The sequence below is a fragment of the Salvelinus namaycush genome, chromosome 19 (assembly GCF_016432855.1).
Source record: "Salvelinus namaycush isolate Seneca chromosome 19, SaNama_1.0, whole genome shotgun sequence".
NCBI classification, from domain to species: Eukaryota; Metazoa; Chordata; class Actinopteri; order Salmoniformes; family Salmonidae; genus Salvelinus; species Salvelinus namaycush.
This window is the reverse complement of record NC_052325.1, coordinates 44,865,099-44,888,711: the sequence shown is the minus strand read 5'-3', so window position 1 is coordinate 44,888,711 and position 23,613 is coordinate 44,865,099. Positions and strand designations below refer to the sequence as shown.

Below are 23,613 nucleotides of genomic sequence, written 5' to 3'. Positions count from 1 at the left end.
TTTGCTGGGCTTTGCCTCATACATTTTCAAAGTTTAACTTTTTTCGGTGTCACCACAACGACCCTGGCACATACTGTTTTATGTGTAGAATCTTCTGAGGGGCAAGGCCCATTTGTGTGTTATATCGCACATGGCAGTTGTCGTCAGGATAAGCTTGTCTGGAAATACAGGAGTTAGTATATCCCATAAGTTAAATACCGAAACAAATATTCAAAAGTTAACTTTAGGTTACAACCGTAACCCCGGTTCTCTGATAGTATGAGTGAGGTATTTCACCAGACCATCCTCCTTGCATGAATGAGGAAGAGCTGTTGCTAATTTTGAATGACTCAGACACGGTGTGGGACCTTTTTATAGGGTAGGAAGGACACCCTTCCCCGATACACACATCCCGACGTCCAGCCAATCATGGCTGGTGTAGTGTAATAAAGGCTTCTGACAAATAAGCTGGGGGCATAGCCCACAAGTAAAATAGCTCACTCATACTATAGAGAACCGGGGTTACGGTCGTAACCTAAAGTTTTTTCCTTTGAATATAACCACCAGAGGGCATCAGCGGTCACAGGTTCACGTCGATGATGCCGTCTCTTTGACAACCTTTCCAAAAAAATTGTTAATACTTAACAAATAATTTAAATGAACACCCAGTCAAGTTAGAAGTATAAATTAAGTTACTACTGATGCATGCGTTAAAATATTTATTTTATTATGAAAATTGAGATGTAGTTGAAAAGACACGTAGCGCTTGCGCAGAACGAGGCGACAGAATGTCAAAACCGTCCGAACGAGATTGGTCGCAATCTAAGTTTGAAGACGTGTTGCTCACATCAACGGGAAGAAGGATTTTAGCCAGATGCTAGTTAGGCACTAAACTCGCTTATTAATGAACACAGTCAATAGGGAAAGTTTAAACAAGTTTGTCAATCAACCCGATAAGTGACAATTCGTGATGTATAGTTAGCTGTCTATTAAAGAAAAGTAAAAGGGAGCTAGTACGGTTGTTTAGATGGATAGCTAGCGAACGGTAGCCGTTGTTCTTCGTGACCTGTCTTTCAAGTAACTAACCAGCTGTTCTACTACTAACTAGTTATTATCTACAGCTAAAGCATCTCAAACTAGCTAGCTATTAGCTAGTAACTTAGTTAACGTTACTATGTAGCTGTCCAGCTAATAGTTATAACGTTAGCTAACTAAATAACTTTCAGCTAACTACTATACCTGGTTTAGCACTGGCTAAACACATTAGCTACTAGCTGGCTAGATAGTCTACGGCCTTGATTCGGCTTGACAGGTGCTAATTTATTGCCACAGTGAAGTCCGGCTAACTACAACGATGTCACGCAGGCGGATTGACAGCCGCAATGGACCGACTGGGCTGTTTGGAGAAATTCAAACCCATATCAATACGGAACCGATGGACAGTGTTTATGACATCACTGGCGAGTTGGGCAGGTGAGCCAATGTTACAATGTCCCCTTTTCAAACTTTCTCATTCCATCAACCTCTTCTCTCAGGTCTTGTTATGACTCCAATGCATTCCATTGGCCTTTTGCATCATAGAGTTAACGTTAGTGAGCTAATACGTACTCGCATCCTATCAAGGCTGGATAACATATTTAGTTATAACAAATGTATCCCTCTATATCAAATCTAACTGTATTTGTTACATGCTTCGTAAACAACAGGTGTAGTATAGTAACAGTGAAATGCTTACTTCCGGGCCCTTCCCAACAATGCATAGAGGGGAGGGAAGGGAGGGGGGGAGAGAAATAATAATAAAACAAGGAATAAATACACAATGAGTATACAAGGGGTAGCAGTACCAAGTCCATGTGCAGGGGTACGAGGTAATTGAGGTGTGTGTGTATATGTGTATATTTTGCTCCAGAGTGGCGCTGCATCTCAGGGCTTGAGGCGTCTCTACAGACACCCTGGTTCGTATCCAGGCTGTATCACAACCGGGAGTCCCATAGGGCGGCACAAAAGTGGCCCAGCGTCGTCCGGGTTTGGCTGGTGTAGGTCGTCATTGTAAATAAGAATTTGTTCTTAACTGACTTGCCTAGTTAAATAAAGGATAAATATAAAAATATACTGTAAGTAGGTATAAAGTGACTAGGCAACAGGATAGATAATGAACAGTAACAGCAGCATATGTGATGAGTCAAAAGAGTTAGTGCAAAAAGGGGCAATGCAGATAGCTAACCAATAGTTGCCCAGACTAACTGCTAAACCAATAGGTAACTATTGGTTTAGCAGTCTTATGGCTTGAGGGTAGAAGCTGTTCAGTCCGGTTGGTTCCAGACTTGGTGCATCGCTACTGCTTGCCGTGTGGTAGCAGATAGAACAGTCTATGACTTGGGTGGCCGGAGTCTTTTGACAATTTATAGGGCCTTCCTCTGACACCGCCTGGTATAGAGGTGATGTGATGCAGCCAGTCAATATGCTCTCAATGGTGCAGCTGTGTACTTATTTCATGTGGAACCTTGATGCTTATCACACTGTAAATGCAATTGTGGTAGGCCTATCTACAAACAGATTTGTGGGTTAAGGATTTTCTCCCAATATAATTTATTTTATCAAATTTCAGGAAAATCGAAACTTTACATTTTTGGTCCATATTCAAACAGGATGACCTCAGTCCTTTTGTAAGTAGATAGGTCACAAAGGTTAGGCTATCCTCACAAAGAGATGTGACTATAAGCGCTGTATGTGTGCCTGTCCCAAACCTAACATGTGTTGCCTACCATAAAGGACCCATTACTAGGTACACCCTAGCCCAAGAATATACTCTTAAGGGGTGAAAGCGGTCCGACCGTTACTCCTTATGTTCCAAAGACCTTATGTTATTTTCAGAGGTAGACTGGCTCTGGAAGACAAAACAGCCAAATACTCCATCAAAACATGAATTGATTATTAGTTGCGATGCAGTTCTAGAAACATAAAGCCCTTTACTTTCATATCACGTCAAAATATTTCACAAATGCAAAATATACACTTACTGTACACTGTTTTAGCCGGCTTCATCACAGTTGCAGCCAACAGTATTTTTCAGTTACAACACATTTCTGGCGGCTTTCTTCTGTTACGCACGGGTGTTCGAAGCATGCTAGATAGGTAATTAGTACAGGTGGCCTCCTTTGTCTTCCAGTGAACACCCACTAAATGCAGGTAGATTTTGTCATTGGTGGGTAAGAAGGCCTATTTCACCCAGCCACGTTGGCGGGTTGTCACACCGAGCATTTGGATATGCAAAAATTCTATCCAAAGCCCACATGTAGATGGTCGAATTGACAAGAAAGGCTACTAAAGTATGACTCCTGTCGTGTTTCTTGGCCAGTTATATCGTTTTGTTCACAAGCTAGGTAGTTTGAGTTTGCTGCAACTGTCTGCTGCTACGATGCTATCAAAGATTTTTTTTCTTCACAGACAAGACAGTGCCCAGTTACCGTGGTAACGACCTTCCCTTAAATGGGCAGCTGACATTTTTAAGGGTACATTGTGCTTGATTGACCATGGATCACTCCAAAAACCTTTTTATTCATGAACTTTGAGCCGTTCCTTATCAGTAACACTGAAATACTTTAATTGTTCTCTTTGATTTATTTGTATGCTTCTACATTTCTATTTAGGAATACATCATGTACTCCTTGTAAACAAATATCAGCATAGAGATCTGAACTTCTCTACTCCTTCCATGACAGATTGACCAGGTGAATTCAGTTAAAAGCTATGATCCCTTATTGATGTCACTTGTTAAATCCACTTCAATCAGTGTAGAGATGAAGGGGAGGAGACATGTTAAAATAAGGATTTTCAACCCTTGAGACAATTAAAACATGGATTGTGGATGTGTGCCATTCAATGGGTGAATGGGCAAGACAAACTATTTCAGTGCCTTTAAACGGGGTATGGTAATAGGTGCCAGACACACCGGTCTGTGTCAAGAACTGCAATGCTGCTGGGTTTTTCATGCTCAACAGTTTCCTGTGTGTAACAAGAATGGTCCACCACCCAAATGACAACTGTGTGCTGCGTTGGAGTCAACATGGGCCAGCATCCTTGTCGAACGCTTACGGCAACTTGCAGAGTCCATGCCCAACCAATTGAGGCTGTTCTTAGGGAAAAGGAGGGAGGGGCTGCAACTTTATATTAGTAAGGTGTTCCTAATGTTTGGTATACTCAATGTATTATAATAAATAAATAAAATTGTGGCAGGGCAGGCACTTTGTTGAACAGTTGTAGAACTGTTTATTTGTTTTTACTATTCTATCTAAATTAGTGTTGTCACGATACCAACATTTTAATAATGATATGATACCAGGCGAAGTATCACTTTACTGAGTAGCCTAGCGCCCTGTTCGCCCACCCGCTTGTTCCCATTTTCTAAACGTATGTGCTACACAAAAAACGGATATTAACGCTTCTATTCAATAAAACAAATATTTAATTGAACCTCACTCTGTTCACTGTATAATAGAATACTGTATAGGAAAAATAGCAGAATTAAATTGTTGCCAGCAGCAGAGTTAGTCACCAACCCCCTGGATAACATGAACACAGCCTAACCAGCTCTGCTATAGGGTGAGTAAAATGGTCCGAGTGGGGTGTTCTCTCATTATGTGTCGAAGTAGCTAGCCAATGTTGGCCAGTTAGCTTGGGTGCTTGACTGCAGTTGTGAGGTCCGAACATTCGGATCAACCCGACTCATCGGAGCGTCCGGTGTGCTCTCTGAACGCGAAACGTTCTGAATTTTGAGCGGACAATCTGACAGCACAGTTGCAGTCACCAACGCTCTGAATAACATAACAGCCTAACCAGCTCTGCTAGGGCGAGTAATGTTCAGTGAGCTGTTGTCTCTCACTTAGATATCTGGAAGTAGCTAGCAAGTTAGCTTGGGTGCTTGACTGCTGCTGTTAGTACATTCGGATGAACCCTTAACGAGATGGGTGGGGCTAAAGCTTAAGGTGTGAACGATGTGAACAATGGTGTAGACAAAGAAGGGCTCTCCAATAGTAGTTTCAAAACATTCAAAGACTATTTTCTCAAAAGTGAGTTTACAAATGTATCACTATCAACGCAGAATTACTTTCCACTTTGTTCCTCAACTGTAGTGTATGATATACAATTTTGTAGCTCTGAGTCTACTTTTATCCAATGTAAAAAACGCAATATCAAATTTTGCTAAATAAGACCGATTTAAAAAAATAAAAAATAAAAAAATACAATTATGCCGGTCGTTCACATATAAGGTCCCACAGTTGACCGTGCATGTCAGAGCGAAAACCAAGCCTTGAGGTCGAAGAAATTCACCATAGAGCTCCAAGACAGGATTGTGTCGGCACAGATGTGGGGAAGGTTACCAAAAAATGTCTGCAGCATTGAAGTTCCCCAAGAACAGAATGGCCTCCATCATTCTTAAATGGAAGACATTTTTGGAACCACTAAGACTTCCTAGGGCTTGGCCGCCTGGCCAAACTGAGCAATCGGGGGAGAAGGGCCTTGGTCAGGGAGGTGACCAAGAACCCGATGGTCACTCTGACAGAGCTCCAGAGTTCCTATGTGGAGATGGGAGAACCTTCCAGTAGGACAACCAGCACTCCACCAATCGGGCCTTTATGGTAGAGTGGCCAGACTGAAGCCACTCCTCAGTAAAAGGCACATGACAGCCCGCTTGGAGTTTGCCAAAAGGCACCTAAAGGACTCTCTGACCATGAGAAACAATATTCTCTGGTCTGATGAAACCAAGATTGAACTCTTTGGCCTGAATGCCAAGCTTCACGTCTGGAAGAAACCTGGCACCATCCAGGCACCATCCATTTTTCAGTGGCAGGGACTGGGAGACAAGTCAGGATCGAGAGGAAAGATGAACGGGGCAAAGTACAGAGCGGTCCTTGATGAAAATCTGCTCCAGAGCGCTCAGGACCTCAGACTGGGGTGAAGGTTCACCTTCCAACAGGACCCTAAGCATACAGCCAAGACAACGCAGGAGTGACTTCGGGACAAGTCTCTGAATGTCCTTGAGTGGCCCAGCCAGAGCCCGGACTTGATCCTGATCAAACATCTCTGAAAATAGCTGTGCTGTGACACTCCCCATCCAACCTGACAGAGCTTGAGAGCATCTGCAGAGAAGAATGGGAGATACTCCCCAAATACAGGTGTGCCAAGCTTGTAGTGTCATACTCAAGAAGACTCTTGGCTGTAATCGCTGCTTCAACAAGATATTGAGTAAAGGGTCTGAATGCTTATGTAAATGTGATATTTCAGTTTTGATTTTTAATACATTTGCTAAAATGTTAACTGTTTATGCTTTGTCATTATGGGGTGTTGTCAATTAATCAATAAGGCGAACGTAACAATGTGGAGAAAGTCAAGGGGTCTGAATACTTTCCGAATACATTGTACATGCATAATGATCTACATGTCATTGTGTCTGTAAGGAGAAAACACTTCATGATACATTCTACTCTTCAGTTAAGACATACACACCACTCTCTCTCCCACAAACATACACACACTGATACCAGTGTAAAAAAATTAAGGGTTTAGAGACAAGTATCAATGTACGCCGATGCTTAAAGTTTTCTCTTGAGTTTAAACTTGAAGGGCCTCATTGAGGACTTGGATAATTTCTCGAGTTTCTCTGGACTAAAACCTGACTATGATAAGTGTATATTACAGATTGGCCTCTAAAAGATCAACTTTAAATTGTCATGTGGTCTCCCGATTTTAAATGGGCGGATGGTGAAGTCGATATGCTTGGTGTACATATCCCAGAAAAGTTCAGCGATCTTGCAACTTTGATCGAATATACTGAACAAAAATATAAACGCAACATGCAACAATTTCAACAATTTTACTGAGGTTATAAGAAAAGCGGTCAATTAAATTAAATATATTAGGACCTAATTTATGGATTTCACATGACTGGGCAGGGGCGCAGCCAGGCCTAGCCAATTAGAATACGTTTTTTCTCACAAAAGGGTTTTATTACAGAGACAAGTACTCCTCAGTTTCATCAGCTGTCTGGGTGGCTTGTCTCGGATGATCCCGCAGGTGAAGAAGCTGGATGTGGAGGTCCTGGGCTGGTGTGGTTACATGTGGTCTGCGGTTGTGAGGCCGGTTGGACGTACTGCCAAATTCTCTGAATCGACATTGGAGGCGCCTTATGGTAGAGAAATTAACATTCAATTCTCTGGGAACTGCTCTGGTGGACATTCCTGCAGTCAGCATGCCAATTGCACGATCCCTCAACTTGAGACATTGGTGGCGTTGTGTGACAAAACTGCACACCTATGTTAACTCATCACGGCTCTGCCACAAAATAAATAAAATAATTAGTCTAAGAAAATCGGAATAGACATTTAATCTGCCACCCATTGAAAATTCATAAATGGCTTAATGATTAGTATAAATCAAAAAATGTATCCATGTCTTACAGTAAAAATATGACAGCAATACCGTATAAGGTTTTTGATGTCCCAATACCTTGGCATTGGGTCTGAACTGACATATGAAACAATTCACACATCAATCTGTTCTTTTCCATTTAAGTTATTATATAAAATACTTAATACAAAAAGAGTGCTCAATATATGGGACGCTGAACAGTCAGCCTTGTGCAGACTGCCACGAGGAAACAAAATCAATAGAACATATTTTATGGTACTGTCCATCGGTGGCTCGCTTTTGAAGTCAAGTCTAGGAATGGTTGTTATATCAGGATTCAGATGGACCTGCAAACTGTATTGTTAGGGGTTCTGAAAAACCACAATGGGTCAATGGGAAATATCATTATACTCTTGGGTAAAGTATTTATTTTTAGGATATATTTGCAGAAATAGTACAAATAGGTAGGTTCAGGACTCTTCTATGACATAGTAAAATGTAGGGATATATTGCAAAAGAAAATTGCAAAATTTTATTATACTGGGAAAGATGGGTTAATCTGTGGACATTGGTGGGTTGGAGTTAAGATCAGAATGACTGGTGGATTGGCTGCTGTGGGTTAAAATCCAGCATTTGGAGAAAGAGGAATATATGTATCATTATTTAATTACAGGTAACGTAGATGTGAGTGACATAATAGCTGTAAGTAGAAGTATTGTAGTCCGAAGTGAGCGTCTATGAATGGCCTAGGGTACATCCCATCCCTGGTGTCTCATCTTGCTAGTGCAATGCAGGACGAAGGAAGGAAGGACGTGTGGAAACTAGACTTTAGCTCAGCCACAGAGAAAGAGGAAATTGACTAAAACTGTCTACTTCCTGTTTGTGTGTGTACAGGGTGGCAATTTGAGTTTTCCCTAGATTGTGAAATTGCCAATTCAATGTTAATTTACAGTACAAACTAGGTTTGGGCAGTATCCAGATTTTCATATCATTATACCGTCCTTCTCTCATCCCGGGATTTACGGTATTACCATTTTAGTACACAAGGGGGTGGCCAAAAAACACAGAGCCCATTGGGCATCTATTACCAGAATGCTAACAAAATGAATAGAGAATTTCCATAAAGGCTGCTAGCTAAATATGCTAGTGAGCACAAACGAAAATAAACTAATTGCAATGACAGGCAATTATACATACAGTATATCGGTATTAGCTACCAGATGTCATTTTTGGTGAGTTTGGACATATACAAGCAAATGTGAACGAGAGACCTTGTGCGAATGAACAAAATTGACACATGCTTGTGTGAAGGAAGAATAGTACTGGCTTTGGAGCAGCATGTGTACCTGCTCTGCTCAGAGAAGTGTGGAGATGAGCAGACAGGCCGAGAGGATAAAAACGCAAGGAAATGAAGCAGTTTAATTTTTTATATATTTTTTTCACCTTTATTTAACCAGGTAGGCTAGTTGAACAAGTTCTCATTTGCAACTGCGACCTGGCCAAGATGAAGCATAGCAATTCAACACATACAACCACACAGAGTTACACATGGAATAAACAAAACACAGTCAATAATACAGTAGAACAAAATAAAGAAAAGTCTATATACAGTGAGTGCAAATGAGGTAAGATAAGGGAGTTAAGGCAATAAATAGGCCATGGTGGCGAAGTAATTACAATATAGCAATTAAACACTGGAATGGTAGATGTGCAGAAGATGAATGTGCAAGTAGAGATACTGGGGTGCAAAGGAGCAAGATAAATACATAAATACAGTATGGGGATGAGGTAGGTAGATAGATGGGCTGTTTACAGATGGGCTATGTGCAGTGATCTGTGAGCTGCTCTGACAGCTGGTGCTTAAAGCTAGTGAGGGAGATATGAGTCTCCAGCTTCAGAGATTTTTGCAATTAGTTCCAGTCATTGGCAGCAGAGAACTGGAAGGAAAGACGACCAAAGGAGGAATTGGCTTTGGGGGTGACCAGTGAGATATACCTGCTGGAGCGCGTGCTACGAGTGGGTGCTGCTATGGTGACCAGCGAGCTGAGATAAGGCGGGGCTTTACCTAGCAGAGACTTGTAGATAACCTGTAGCCAGTGAGTTTGGCGACGAGTATGAAGCGAGGGCCAACCAATGAGAGCGTACAGGTCGCAATGGTGGGTAGTGTTTGGGGCTTAGGTGACAAAACGGATGGCACTGTGATAGACTGCATCCAGTTTGTTGAGTAGAGTGTTGGAGGCTATTTTATAGATGACATCACCGAAGTCGAGGATCGGTAGGATGGTCAGTTTTACGAGGGTATGTTTGGCGGCATGAGTGAAGGATGCTTTGTTGCGATATAGGATGCCGATTCTAGATTTAATTTTGGATTGGAGATGCTTAGTGTGAGTCTGGAAGGAGAGTTTACAGTCTAACCAGACACCTAGGTATTTGTAGTTGTCCACGTATTGTAAGTCAGAGCCGTCCAGAGTTGTGATGCTGGACGGGCGAGCAGGTGCGGGCAGTGATCGGTTGAATAGCATGCATTTAGTTTTACTTGCGTTTAAGAGCAGTTGGAGGCCACGGGAGGAGAGTTGTATGGCATTGAAGCTCGTCTGGAGGGTAGTTAACACAGTGTCCAAAGAAGGGCCAGAAGTATACAGAATGGTGTCGTCTGCGTAGAGGTGGATCAGAGAATCACCAGCAGTAAGAGCAACATCATTGATGTATACAGAGAAGAGAGTCGGCCCGAGGATTGAAACCTGTGGCACCCCCATAGAGACTGCCAGAGGTCCGGACAACAGGCCCTCCGATTTGACACACTGAACTCTACCAGAGAAGTAGTTGGTAAACCAGGCGAGGCAATCATTTGAGAAACCAAGGCTGTCGGGTCTACCAATAAGAATGTGGTGATTGACAGAGTCGAAAGCCTTGGCCAGGTCGATGAATACGGCTGCACAGTAATGTCTCTTATCGATGGCGGTTATGATGTCGTTTAGGACCTGGAGCGTGGCTGAGGTGCACCCATGACCAGCTCTGAAATCAGATTGCATAGCAGAGAAGGTACGGTGGGATTCGAAATGGTCGGAAATCTGTTAACTTGGCTTTCAAAGACCTTAGAAAGACAGGGCAGTGGCAGCTGTACAGAACTCATTTTCAAACACGGCAGAAAGCGAACACTATATGAATCCCTGTCACCTTATTAATTCAGCCACTTGCTTAGATAACGCAACCAGTAATTTTTACTTGCTAGTTAATGCAGAATTCTGTGTTTGATGCAGGAGAAAACAGATCTAAAATGCCTCTTGTAATTTCTGCTCGGTATCAACCTTAATTTTGTGCTTTCTACTGAATTTATCAGTAGACAGTGCTTTTCTCCATTAAATGAACGATTAACTTAAAGAAACCTTTGAATAAGTAGGTGTGTCCAAACTTTGGACGGGTACTGTACATAATGTTGCTGCTACAGTCTCTAATGACCAAAAAGAGCTGCTGGGTATCAGAACAGCTGTTACTCACCTCGAACTGGACGAAGATTTTTTTTTCTAAAATGAGTCCGATGTGAAGGATATACTCTTTCTCCAAGACCAAGCCAAAATCCCTCTCATTCGCATGAAGAAAAGACAGAGGTACACGTGGCGGCGACCGGAGTGCCTTGTGAGAATTTGTCAGCAAGTGGGTAACCCGCCTCAACCATTTTGTTCTATTGGCCAATGTGCCGATAGATGAGCTCCGTTCGAGACTATCCTACCAACGGGACATTAACTAATATATTATGTTTCACCGAGTCGTGGCTGAACGACGACATGGATAATATAAGTCGGCGGGACAGAAATTCTGCGTCTGGTAAGATTGGTGGTGGGGTGTGTGTCTATTTGTCAATAACAGCTGGTGCGCGATATCTAATATTAAGGAAGTCTCGAAGTATTGCTCACCTGAAGTAGAGTACCTCATGATAAGCTGTAGACCACCCTATCTACCAGGATAGTTTATCTATATTTTTCATAGCCGTCTATTTACCGCTACATACCGATGCGGGCACTAAGACCTCTCAATGAGCTTTTTAATGCCATAAGCAAACAAGAAAATGCTCATCCATAAGCGGTGCTCCTAGTGGTCGGAGACTTTAATGCAGTCAAACTTAAATCTGTTTGACCAGAATGTCACATGTGCAACCAGAGGAAAATAAACTCTAGACCACCTTTACTCCACACACAGAGACGCATACAGATCTCTCCCTCGCCCTCCATTTGGAAAATCTGACTAAGTCTATCCTCCTGATTCCTACTTGCAAGCAAAAACTAAAGTAGGAAGTACCAGTGACTCGCTCAATACAGAAGATGTCAGATGCGGATGCTATGCTACAGGTCTGTTTTGCTAGCACAGACTGGAATATGTTCCGGAATTCATCCAATGGCATTGAGGAGTATACCACATCATTCACTGGCTACATCAATAAGTGCGTTGATGACATCGTCCCCACAGTGACCGTACGTACATATCCCAACCAGAAGCCATGGTTTATAGGCAACATCCGCACCGAGCTACAGGCTAGAGCTATGCCCTCAGACGAACCATCAAACAGGCAAAGCGTCAATACAGGACTAAGATTGAATCCTACTAGAACTGCTCTGACGCTCGTCGGATGTGGCAGGGCTTAAAAACTATTACGGAATTCATAGTGACGAGAGCCTTCCAGATGGGCTAAATGCTTTTTATGCTTGTTTCGAGACAAGCAACACTGAAGCATGCATGAGAGCACCAGTTGTTCCAGACGACTGTGATCACGCTCGCCGTAGCCAATGTGAGTAAGATCTTCAAACAGGTGAACATTCACTAGGCTGCGGGGCCAGACCGATTACCAGGATGTGTACTTAAAGCATGCGCGGACCAACTGGCAAGTGACTTCACTGACATTTTCAATCTCTCCCTGACCGAGCCTGTAATACTTACATGTTTCAAGGAGACCACCATAGTCCCTGTGCCCAAGAAAGCGAACTTAACCTGCCTAAATGACTACAGCCCCATAGCACTCATGTTGGTAGCCATGACTTGCTTTGAAAGGCCGGTCATGTCTCACCAAGACCATCATCCTGGAAACCCTAGACCCACACCAATTCACGTACTGCCCCAACAGATCCACAGATGATGCAATCTCTATTGCACTCCACACTGCCCTTTCCCACCTGGACAAAAGGAACACCTATGTGAGAATGCTGTTCATTGACTACAGCTCAGCGTTCAATACCATAGTGCCCACAAAGCTCATCACTAAGCTAAGGACCCTTGGACTAAACACTTCCCTCCGCAACTGGATCCTGGACTTCGTGACGGGCCGCCCCCAGGTGGTAAGGGTAAGCAACAATACATCTGCCGCGCTGATCCTCAACACGGGGGCCCCTCGGGTGCGTGCTTAGTCCCCTCCTGTACTCCCTGTTCACCCACGACTGCATCGCCAGGCACGACTCCAACACCATCATGACGTTTGCTGATGACACAACAGTAGTAGGCCTGATCACCGACAACGATGAGACAGCTTATAGCAGACCTGGGCATCTCCAGTCCTCGGGGGCCTGATTGGTGTCACTCTTTTGGCCCAGCTAACACACCTGACTCCAATAATCACCTAATCATGATCTTCAGTTAACAATGCAATTCATTTAAATCAGGTGTGTTTGCTAGGGATGGGGGAAAAGTGTGACACCAATCAGGCCCCAAGGACTGGAATTGCCCAGGCCTGGCCTATAGGGAGGTCAGCAGCAACGACAACAACCTCTCCATCAATGTGAGCAAGACAAAGTAGCTGAACGTGGACTACAGGAAGAGGAGGGCCGAACATGCCCCCCATTCACATTATCGGTGCTATAGTGGAGCAGGTTGAGAGCTTCAAGTTCCTTCGTGTCCACACCAAGAAAGTTGTGAAGAGGGCATGCCAATGCCTTTTCCCCCTCAGGAGACTGAAAAGATTTGGCATGGGTCCCCAGATCCTCAAAAGGTTTTACAGCTGCACCATCAAAAGCATCCTGACTGGTTGCATCACCGCCTGGTATGGCAACTGCTCTGCCCCCGACCTTAAGGCGCTACAGAGAGTAGTGCGTACAGCCCAGTACATCACTGACACCACCTATATACTAGATGGTGTCAGAGGAAGGCCTCAAATTGTCAGATTCCAGTCATAGACTGTTCTCTCTGCTACCGCACGGCAAGCTGTACCAGAGCACCAAGTCTAGGTCCAAAAGGCTCCTCAATAGCTTAATAGCCACCCAAACTATCTAAATTGACCCCCCCCTAGTTTAGTTTATTTAGCAAATATCTTAACTATTTCTTGAACTGGTTAAGGGGCTTTTAAGTAAGCATTTCACAGTAAGGTCTACACCTGTTTGTATTCGGCGCATGTGACAAATAAAATTTGATTTGATGCATCGTTTTTGCAAAAAATACCTTGCTTTTTCATTGTAGTGTTCATTTACTTGTGTGGCTGCCAGCCAAATTGCATTGCACCTCTGTTGTCATCTGATGAAAATTAAGCTATTTTCTACGAAATGTCTTTTCTTTGAAGGAAAACTACAGTTGACTTTCAATATAAAACGCCACCTCTGTCCTTACACACCTGCTCCCACTTTCTCGCCTTGTGCAGTTTACAAACAAACGCGTGACTGGTTCAACTGTTCTGGGGAAACTACAGCACGTTTCATAATGTGACAGGTGAAATGAAGAACGCAATCTGCTTTATCTCCTAATGTATTGCACAAGTTGACTGCAGGTATTTACTTAAGTTGCTACAAATATAAACATTTATTGCTAAACTTAAGAAATAGTTTCAACGGTATTGGAAAAAACATCCTGTGGCAATGTCAAAATATTCCGGTATACGGTCTACAGCCCAAGTCTAGTACAAACACTCAAACTGCATGAAACACCACAGAGTGCATTGTGTGGCATACAAGTGTGGCAACTGAGTGGTGAACAATTCTGCCTATTGAATGTCCATGGCAGACTCATTGGCAGAGTTTGAAGGACAGATGTTGACTGCAGTATGTCCACACACAGATGTGTAGGCATAGAAGGTCTGTTTGCAAACCTACTGTCAGTTCACTTTTTTTCAGCCCACCATACAAGGTAGGCTACAGCTGATAAGGCTCCCTGCCAGTCATGAACTGTCGGCATTTGTGTAGGCCTATGCCATAGTTTCCAATCAGATTGGGACTAAGTTCTCAGTTCTCACACATCAATGCAGTTCTGGTGTTAACATTTAGGGATATGCATAGCATGGGGTACTTTGATTTGCCTTTTTACATAGCCCAAGAGTTTTTAAGCTTAGGCTGTGTAAAATTCTAATGATTGCATAAAGAGTTCATTTCTGCAACTTTGGAAGCCTATTGCATTACAATCAAGTAAAGAAATAAAGAACTCATAGCGTAGGGTGATTACTAGGCTAACCATTACCACCAGGGCCTAAAATTTACTTTTTGGTCCACCAGTCACTGTGGCAGGTAGATAGAAAAATCTACCAGCCACTCAGATTTTTTTTACCAGCTCAAATTTTTTTACAGCAAAACACATAAAGGCAGATGAGCATGCTTTGTAATGTTTCTAAAACAATACATGTATTACTAGTAATAAGTGGTATACTGTTTAATTTCAACCAAACTATCACAGATGAGACCATTTTCACCTGCCCCTTTAAGCACGGGAGATTAGGTAGTAATGTAACTCGAGTCATGTTTGTGCCTGTGAGATTGAGTCTGGCTAGTACTGTAGCATTGTCTTTTCCCTAGCAGTTGAAACGCAAACATTGAAAAACAACCTAACTTGTGAACAAAGCAATGTAAAGAGCCAAGACCCACAAGGGCAATGTCTCACTTCAGTAGACGTTCGTTTCAAGTAAATTAGACTAACGTTTATGCCCGTGCGCAGCGCTTCTAAAAATGAATCTTTCACTTAGCTCTTCATGTGCGCACATCCCCCAGCCAGGCAGTGTTGCAACGCAAGGTGCGATAGTCTATATAGGATTCGACTATTTGAGCAATTAATTTAACAACTATGAAACAAATACTTTGAAAAACAGCTACTACAGTAGTTATTTCACTGTAAATGCTAACGTGGCAGCTGAAATTGATTTTGGCATTGGCGGGTAAGATGTCTATCTGCATGTGGCAGGTGTTCATTTTAGACCCTGATTACCACAACGTGTTTTAGTAGGGTGTGGGTATGGAGTGGCCTCATTTTAACCCTTTTCACACTACTAAACCAAGCTATAGGCTTACTGAGCTGGCCGGGTTATGCATCCACCTAGTTGCTGTAACGGTGCTTGACAAGACAATGTGAGAAAAAAATATCAAAGCCGGCACAGTACGGTTTGGTTGGCAGTGCACTGTGGTTGTCCTACTGTAGTTGAATACACTGCCTATAAGTCACTGGATAAATAATATATGCAGACACATTTATCCAAAGCGAAATGTAATGTAAATGTATATATTAACTGATGTCATAGTGTAACAAAGTTGTCTCCTTCAGCGTAGACTAAAAGGACCCAGATAGTGTGTGATGAATGACTCAGCCCTCCCTTCGTCCTCGGGGCCAGGGGGAAATTTGCGGTGGTGAAGCGGTGCGTGGAGAGGTCCACAGGGAAGGTGTTTGCCGCCAAGTTCCTGCGGAAGCGGCGTCGGGGCCGAGACTGCCGGGCCGAGGTGGTGCACGAGATGGGTGTGCTGGAGGCGGCCCGGAACAACCCTCGCGTGGTTAACCTGCACGCTGCCTATGAGACAGACCACGACATCATCCTGCTGCTGGAATAGTGAGTTATGGCCAACTTTTAGATTGCACTCAATGCTATCAGTTCTGCCATCAGCTTCCTCCATTACATCTGTCAAGTCCTTAACCCATCTTTCAAATCGACTACTTATGTATGTTTCTATATTTTAAAAAATAAATAAAAATGTAAACCTATCTTTGAACAGTACAGAGGATATTTAAGAACATTTCTCATATCTGAAACAGTATGTGTGATTTATGCCTTGAACTTCATTGGAATCAGTACTCCTTTACACTGAATCCAACAAAACAGAAACTAGAATGAAGAATGCAGATAGGCTGCAATCCACATTCTGTGCTGAAAGGGATACTTATGGCTTTTGCCAATGAGGCCCGTTATCTACTTCCCTAGAGTCCGATGAACTCGTTGATACTATTATTTCTCTGCGTGCAGTTTGAAGAAAGTTGCTAACTAGCGCTGGCGCAAGGATTGGAAGTCTGGGTATCTGCTAACAGATACCCATAGACTTCCAGTCATTGCGCTAACGTTAGTTAGCATTGGCTCGCAAAACTACCTTTAAATTACTTAATACTGGAGACGGACAGAAAAATGATATCTACAAGTTCATCTGACACTGGGGAAGTAGATAAAGGGAAACCCCACCCTTAGCACTCTTGTGTATTCAGAGAGTCAATAGACATGTTTCTACCCTCCCTGTTTGTTTCATTGAGTTTTGAGGAAAGCCTTTCTAATCCTGCCCTGAAAGCAAAGTGCCTTTTAGAACTGAAAGGGGAAGGCTATTCCATTGGAAATACCCAATTATCTGTTGCCTGACCTGAAATTATATGAAACAAGCTTATACACTCAGCTGAGTCAAAACCACCTAGGTTTTATGGATGCAATCATGCAACAAAGTTTTATGATAGTTTGTGTTAGACACTGTGACACTCTCTCTCTCCTCTCTCCTCTCTCTCTCTGTGTGTGTGACAGTGCGGCGGGGGGTGAGATCTTTGACCACTGTGACTGTGATGAGCTGCTCCCAGAGGGCCAGATCACACGGCTGATCAGACAGACGCTGGAGGGCGTCCACCTCCTCCACCAGACCAGTGTGGTGCACCTGGACCTCAAGGTCTATCCCTCCACACCGCTTAATATATACACACACACAGTATATAAGCAGAAGTGCACTGCGCACATACAAACATATGTACATACTAGAGGTCGACCGATTAATCGGAATGGCCGATTAATTAGGGCCGATATCAAGTTTTCATAACAATCGAAAATCTGTATTTTTGGACACCGATTTGGCCGATTAAAAAAAAATATATATATATATATTTTTATTTTTTTTCACCTTTATTTAACTAGGCAAGTCAGTTAAGAACACATTCTTATTTTCAATGACGGCCTAGGAACGGTGGGTTAACTGCCTTGTTCAGGAGCAGAACGACAGATTTTTACCTTGTCAGCTCGGGGATTCAATCTTGCAACCTTACAGTTAACTAGTCCAACGCTCTAACCACCTGCCTCTCATTGCACTCCACGAGGAGCCTGCCTGTTACGCGAATGCAGTAAGAGGCCAAGGTAAGTTGCTAGCTAGCATTAAACTTATCTTATAAAAAACAATCAATCAATCATAATCACTAGTTAACTACACATGGTTGATGATATTACTAGTTTATCTAGCGTGTCCTGCGTTGCATATAATCGATGGAGTGCGCATTTGCGAAAAAGGACTGTTGTTGCTCCAACGTGTACCTAACCATAAACATCAATGCTTTCTTAAAATCAATACACAAGTATATATTTTTAAACCTGCATATTTAGTTAAAAGAAATCCAGGTTAGCATTCAATATTAACCAGGTGAAATTGTGTCACTTCTTTTGCGTTCATTGCACGCAGAGTCAGGGTATATGCAACAGTTTGGACTGCCTGGCTCATTGCGAACTAATTTGCCAGAATTTTACGTAATTATGACATAACATTGAAGGTTGTACAATGTAACAGCAATATTTAGACTTAGGGATGCCACCCGTTAGATAAAATACGGAACGGTTCCGTATTTCACTGAAATAATAAACGTTTTGTTTTCGAAATGATAGTTTCCGGATTCGACCATATTAATGACCAAAGGCTCGTATTTCTGTGTGTTATTATGTTATAATTAAGTCTATGATTTGATATTTGATAGAGCAGTCTGACTGAGCGGTGGTAGGCAGCCGCAGGCTCGTAAGCATTCATTCAAACAGCACTTTGCTGTGCTTCAAGCATTGAGCTGTTTATGACTTCAAGCCTATCAACTCCCGAGATTAGGCTGGTGTAACCGATGTGAAATGGCTAGCTAGTTAGCGGGGTGCGCGCTAATAGCGTTTCAAACGTCACTCGCTCTGAGACTTGGAGTAGTTGTTCCCCTTGCTCTGCAAGGGCCACGGATTTTGTGGAGCGATGGGTAACGATGCTTCGAGGGTGGCTGTTGTCGACGTGTTCCTGGTTCAAGCCCAGGTAGGGGCGAGGAGAGGGACGGAAGCTATACTGTTACACTGGTAATACTGAAGTGCCTATAAGAACATCCAATAGTCAAAGTTATATGAAATACAAATGGTATAGAGAGAAATAGTCCTATAAATACTATATTAACTACAACCTAAAACCTCTTACCTTGGAATATTGAAGTCTCATATTAAAAGGAACCACCAGCTTTCATATGTTCTCATGTTCTGAGCAAGGAACTTAAACGTTAGCTTTTTTACATGGCACATATTGCACTTTTACTTCTCCAACACTTTGTTTTTGCATTATTTAAACCAAATTGAACATGTTTCATTATTTATTTGAGGCTAAATCGATTTTTATTGATGTATTATATTAAGTTAAAATAAGTGTTCATTCAGTATTGTTGTAATTGTCATTATTACAAATAAATAAAGATCGGCCGATTTAATCGGTATCGGCTTTTTTTTGGTCCTCCAATAATCGGTATCAGCGTTGAAAAATCATAATTGGTCGACCTCTAGTACATACACCTAAAATATACCTCAACCCTATTTGCTCTCTTATTCATCTTTACATCACCACTTGCATATCTTCGCTGTAAACACAATCTCATGCAGGAAGGATTGTGAATGACTGGACCTGCTGTATACAGCTGTATTATGACTCTGCACAACTTTAAGTCACCCTTTTGGACTACTCACCCAATCCCTCCCTCTTCCTTTCAGCCCCAGAACATCCTACTAACCAGCCTGGCTCCACTGGGGGACATAAAGATTGTGGACTTTGGCCTGGCACGCAAACTGGGCATGGTCGGAGAGCTCCGAGAGATCTTGGGCACGCCTGAGTACGTGGGTAAGGCAACGTCCATGTAACATGCCTCTAACGTTCCTTCAACTAGCTGCAATTAAGTCTGACATTCTACAATAACAATGTTGTGATGTAATCATATGGCCTCTCTTTCTCCCTTTTCTCACCTTAGCTCCAGAGATCCTGAACTATGAGCCTATCACAACGGCAACTGACTTGTGGTGAGTCATCAATATTAACACAAACTCTTATGACTGTGGATTTATGTCCGTGCCTGCCTAAGGCACTTGTGTGAAGTATGTATGTTTGCAGGTCAACACATGTGTGCACCCTCTGACACATTTGTACTAACTGTATTCTGGGTGTGTGTGTGTGTGTGTGTGTGTATGTTATATATTCTTCAGGAGTGTGGGAGTGATCGCCTACATGCTGGTGACGGGCGAGTCTCCATTTGCAGGGGATGACAAGCAGGAGACGTACCTGAACGTGTCACAGGTCAACGTGGACTACAGCCAAGACGCCTTCTCCAGGGTGTCGGAGCTCGCTGTCGACTTCATCCGCAAGCTGCTGGTCAAAACTCCAGAGTAAGTGGGACTATCACCAGCCAGTAAAGGTTCAGGGAATTCTAATGGTTAAATTACTGCTACTGACAGGAAGCATTGGAGCAAATGCTTTTGTGCTTCTCATTTCTAATAATTGGTTTTGACCTTGGTCTGTCTTCACCCTCTCCACACAGGGACCGGCCCAGTGCAGCCGACTGCATGACCCACCCCTGGCTGTGGCAGCAGCATCAATACCCAAGTACCGAGCCTGTCCTGCCACGAACCCCCCGTGAGAGGAGCAGCGGTACCAAGTGGGCTGCCCCAGCCGAGGACCCAGAGGACAAGGAGAACTTCACCTTGGACTCACCCCACACCCAGGCCAAGAGGTTTCGCTTTGAGGAGGAGACACCTGCCGCCACCAACGGTGGAGACGGGGACTTCTGAGGGGGAAAGAGCGACGCAAGCGCACCCCTCCCGCAAGCGCACCCCTCCCGCAAGCTCACCCCTCCCGCAAGCTCCTATTTTGCTTTTATTGGTTTTATGCAGGAAGGAACCTGCCGGCAAGTGTCGCCTACCCAAGAGCGCTTCTGTTCTGTTCTACTGCTCGCCAGTATCCAAGAGCGCCCAGCCAAACCAAAGATAGCCAGCTTCCTTTGTGATCTAACGTCAATTCGTCACTGTTTCTGTGTAGTTTGTATTTCTAAATAATGCATTGATTTAAGAGAAGTATTTTATTGTGAGCTGATTTTGTCCTTTCTAGTGTGTCTTTGATTTGTCAGGTATATTTTGTCCCTGAATTTAAAGAATATGAGGCCAGATATAGCTCAAGGGAAATCTATGCAATACTGTTTTGCCACAAGTAACTTTTAAATAGTCAACAAATTATTACTTGACCATTTTTGCCAGGCCAGTAAGTGGTCGTAAAAGTGTTCTTAGATGCCCCAAAGTGTTCTTAGTATCTTGTGCTAAAATCATTCGACAGAACACTGAACTGTGCAGATATGGGCTAAATCAGACTATTTGAGGAAGTGAAAGTAAAGTACATCATCACACCATGTCCTTGTTTGCCTGACCCAAGCTGTACATTACCTCCCTACTCTCAAACAAGCTTTAGGCCATGGCTTGCGCACATTATATTCTGTGACATTCCCTTATCTTGCTCTCCAGCACGCCACATCTCAAAGCACAGTATGATGTCATCTTAGACAGGTTGTCTATGCACAGTACCAAGCCCTGGCCTGCATAATTAGTAAGCCAACAAGTCACACTGGTGTCTGTCTATAACATTTACAGTTTACTGTTAACCCCAACTCTTCCTCTTGATTTACAATTCCACAGTAATAGAGATTTAAGAGGGTTCTGTAAAAAGGTGACTCATGGACAGTGGACACCACACCCATGCTTACTCAAATGTCCTTCAAATGTTGTCAGTTCCTTTTGAGTCATTTGCTTAGGGGAACTGTGACTGAAGCATTTAACTATTTGTCATCTGGGTATTTAATTTGCTTAACTGGAAAAAGTGGTTTTGAATTACATGTTTTTTTTTGTGTAACTTGAACACAATGTATTTCCTGAAGTAATTTAATCTGCATTCCTTTAATTGGTATTAAAAAGCTACTTTTTTTTTTTTTATGGCTAGGAAGCCTAAAGTTTAATGGGAGTCGGGTAGATTTGGGAATCATAACAGATTGTATGTGTATGCAGGCGAGTTTATTCAGTCTTATTCCTCTGTTCATTCCATTTCCTCATCTCAGGGCAAATTACCTTTCACTTTGGTCGTAACTACCGTGTGCCTCTTTGTATTTGCTCTTTATATACGTTTTATATTCTAATCTGATTCTCAATATATTTATATAATGGGATGGTGTTTTGTTTATATTTAGATGTATATATGTGTGTGCTTTATTTAACTGGATTCAGATGGGTTTATTAAGAAGATACGGGTTGTATGGGATATAGTATTGATGGCACCTCTCAACAAAAAGCTGTTTTGGTAACGGAGGTGACATGAAATTGAAATATACTTTGGTTGTGAAGTGGTGAATGTGGGATTAGCATGAAAGGTTTGGAAAAGTGATTAGAGATGGATTTTGGATTTAAAAGAGAAAAGATGGTTATGAGGAAAGGGTATGGCATTGAGATGGTTACAGAGGACGAGAAAACATTGGTTACGGAAGTGATGTCGGTAAAGGTTACGGAGTTGACGGTAGAAAATGTGGACAAACTTTTTGGTAATGCAGTCGATAGACAGGAGAAAGGTTTCGACTGAGATATTTGTACAGTTTTACCAGCAGAGCACTTCCATGTAGAAAATTGAAGTGATCTGTTGAGCACGTTCCCCATCCATTTGTGAACTTATGAAAGAATAACCCACCCTGAAGAATTTATGTGAACCCTAACTGCCAGCAGACCTTAGCTGAACATGTCACTTTGTTCAAGGAGGTGCAAAGACTACATATCCTTGTTTGTTGTGGTCCTCAAGGTTTCCCAGAGATGTCACCGGCCTGGCACACACAATAGCCTTTGTCTTCGAGAGGGCTGTCTCCAGTCACGGCCATGCTCTCACTGTATGCTGTCATCCTAAAGGAGAACTGGAACACGTCATTAGTGAGTGGTTCAGTAGTCAGTACCGTCCTCCGTTCAAAGACAGACACTTAAATGAAAACCAGACGTTCGAGGTACTGCTGACACCAACTAAGTGGACTTGTACAACTTGATTATATTTGTAAGAGCTCCACTGCTGATTTCATTTTGTATGGCTGTCTGAATTTACTTTTACATACAGATACTAGTCAAGTGACCTGTGTGTTCTCTGGGGACAAAGGTGACCAGTTTGCACTCTTCACATTCCTGTGGTGAGATCTTCTCCCACTTTACCAGGGTAAAACTGAAGGAAACATCTGAGTCAAACTCATACCAGTTAGAAGCACAAGCAATAACCTTCAGACAGATGTTTATTTCACATTTGATAGATTTGTAGGTATATTCCATTTGTTTTTAGAATGGATAATTTCAAATCCCCATTTGTATCTTCTGATCAACATCAATCTAATATTTAGGTGTCATCAGCAAACAAGAATGCTCATTAAAGATGATAGAAAACCTTCATGGTGGATGGAGTCTGGTCTTTTTACACTGCTGCACAAAGTCCTGAGTCTGTCTACTGTTTTTTTTCTACATTTTGTCTTATCTCAGTGGGTTCCCTCAGGTGCAAAGACCACAAGAAACATTTGTGGACAACATCTGCAGAGACTGGTCTTTAAACAGAGGAACTACCGGCGGCCATGAACAACAGAACTAAGGCATGCCATCATCCGGGGCATTGTTCTGCCAAAAGCAAGTAAGCAATTATCTCCATTGTTCTGCCATCTACTGATGAGGAAACATTGCCTCCTAGTGCTGATGGCCATGTGTCCCATTCTTTTTTTGATAGATATAGAAAAAAAGCAAAATCATCTTAAAGTAATATCAAAACAAATAAGGAGTTGATTTGGCAATGACATTGACACACATGCCCCTATCACTCCCATTGACTTTCAGGATGAGGAACCATCTAACATCAAGTTGTAAAATCCTGAACTTCCCCTCTAAGCTCCACTTAAAACGTATCCATTTTCACTTATCCATTGTGGATGCACAAGGTGTAA

The 23,613-nt window shown here is 42.7% G+C and overlaps 1 protein-coding gene across 3 annotated transcripts; it reads left to right on the top strand.

Annotated features, from left to right (window-relative positions):
- The first annotated feature begins 791 nt into the window (after nt 1-791).
- LOC120064469 (serine/threonine-protein kinase 17B-like) lies at nt 792-23,074 on the top strand. 3 transcript variants are annotated; one of them, XM_039015066.1, is made up of 8 exons: nt 792-1,056; nt 1,345-1,452; nt 15,950-16,162; nt 17,111-17,249; nt 19,343-19,469; nt 19,597-19,645; nt 19,829-20,008; nt 20,161-23,074. In XM_039015066.1, the coding sequence occupies exons 2-8, from the start codon at nt 1,415-1,417 to the stop codon at nt 20,408-20,410; spliced, it is 996 nt and encodes a 331-aa protein (XP_038870994.1). In that variant the 5' UTR covers nt 792-1,056; nt 1,345-1,414; the 3' UTR covers nt 20,411-23,074. The 3 variants fall into 3 exon arrangements, with proteins under 3 accessions (XP_038870994.1, XP_038870993.1, XP_038870992.1); XM_039015065.1 differs by having other exon boundaries at nt 1,312-1,452; XM_039015064.1 differs by having other exon boundaries at nt 792-1,452.
- The last annotated feature ends 539 nt before the right edge of the window (nt 23,075-23,613 follow it).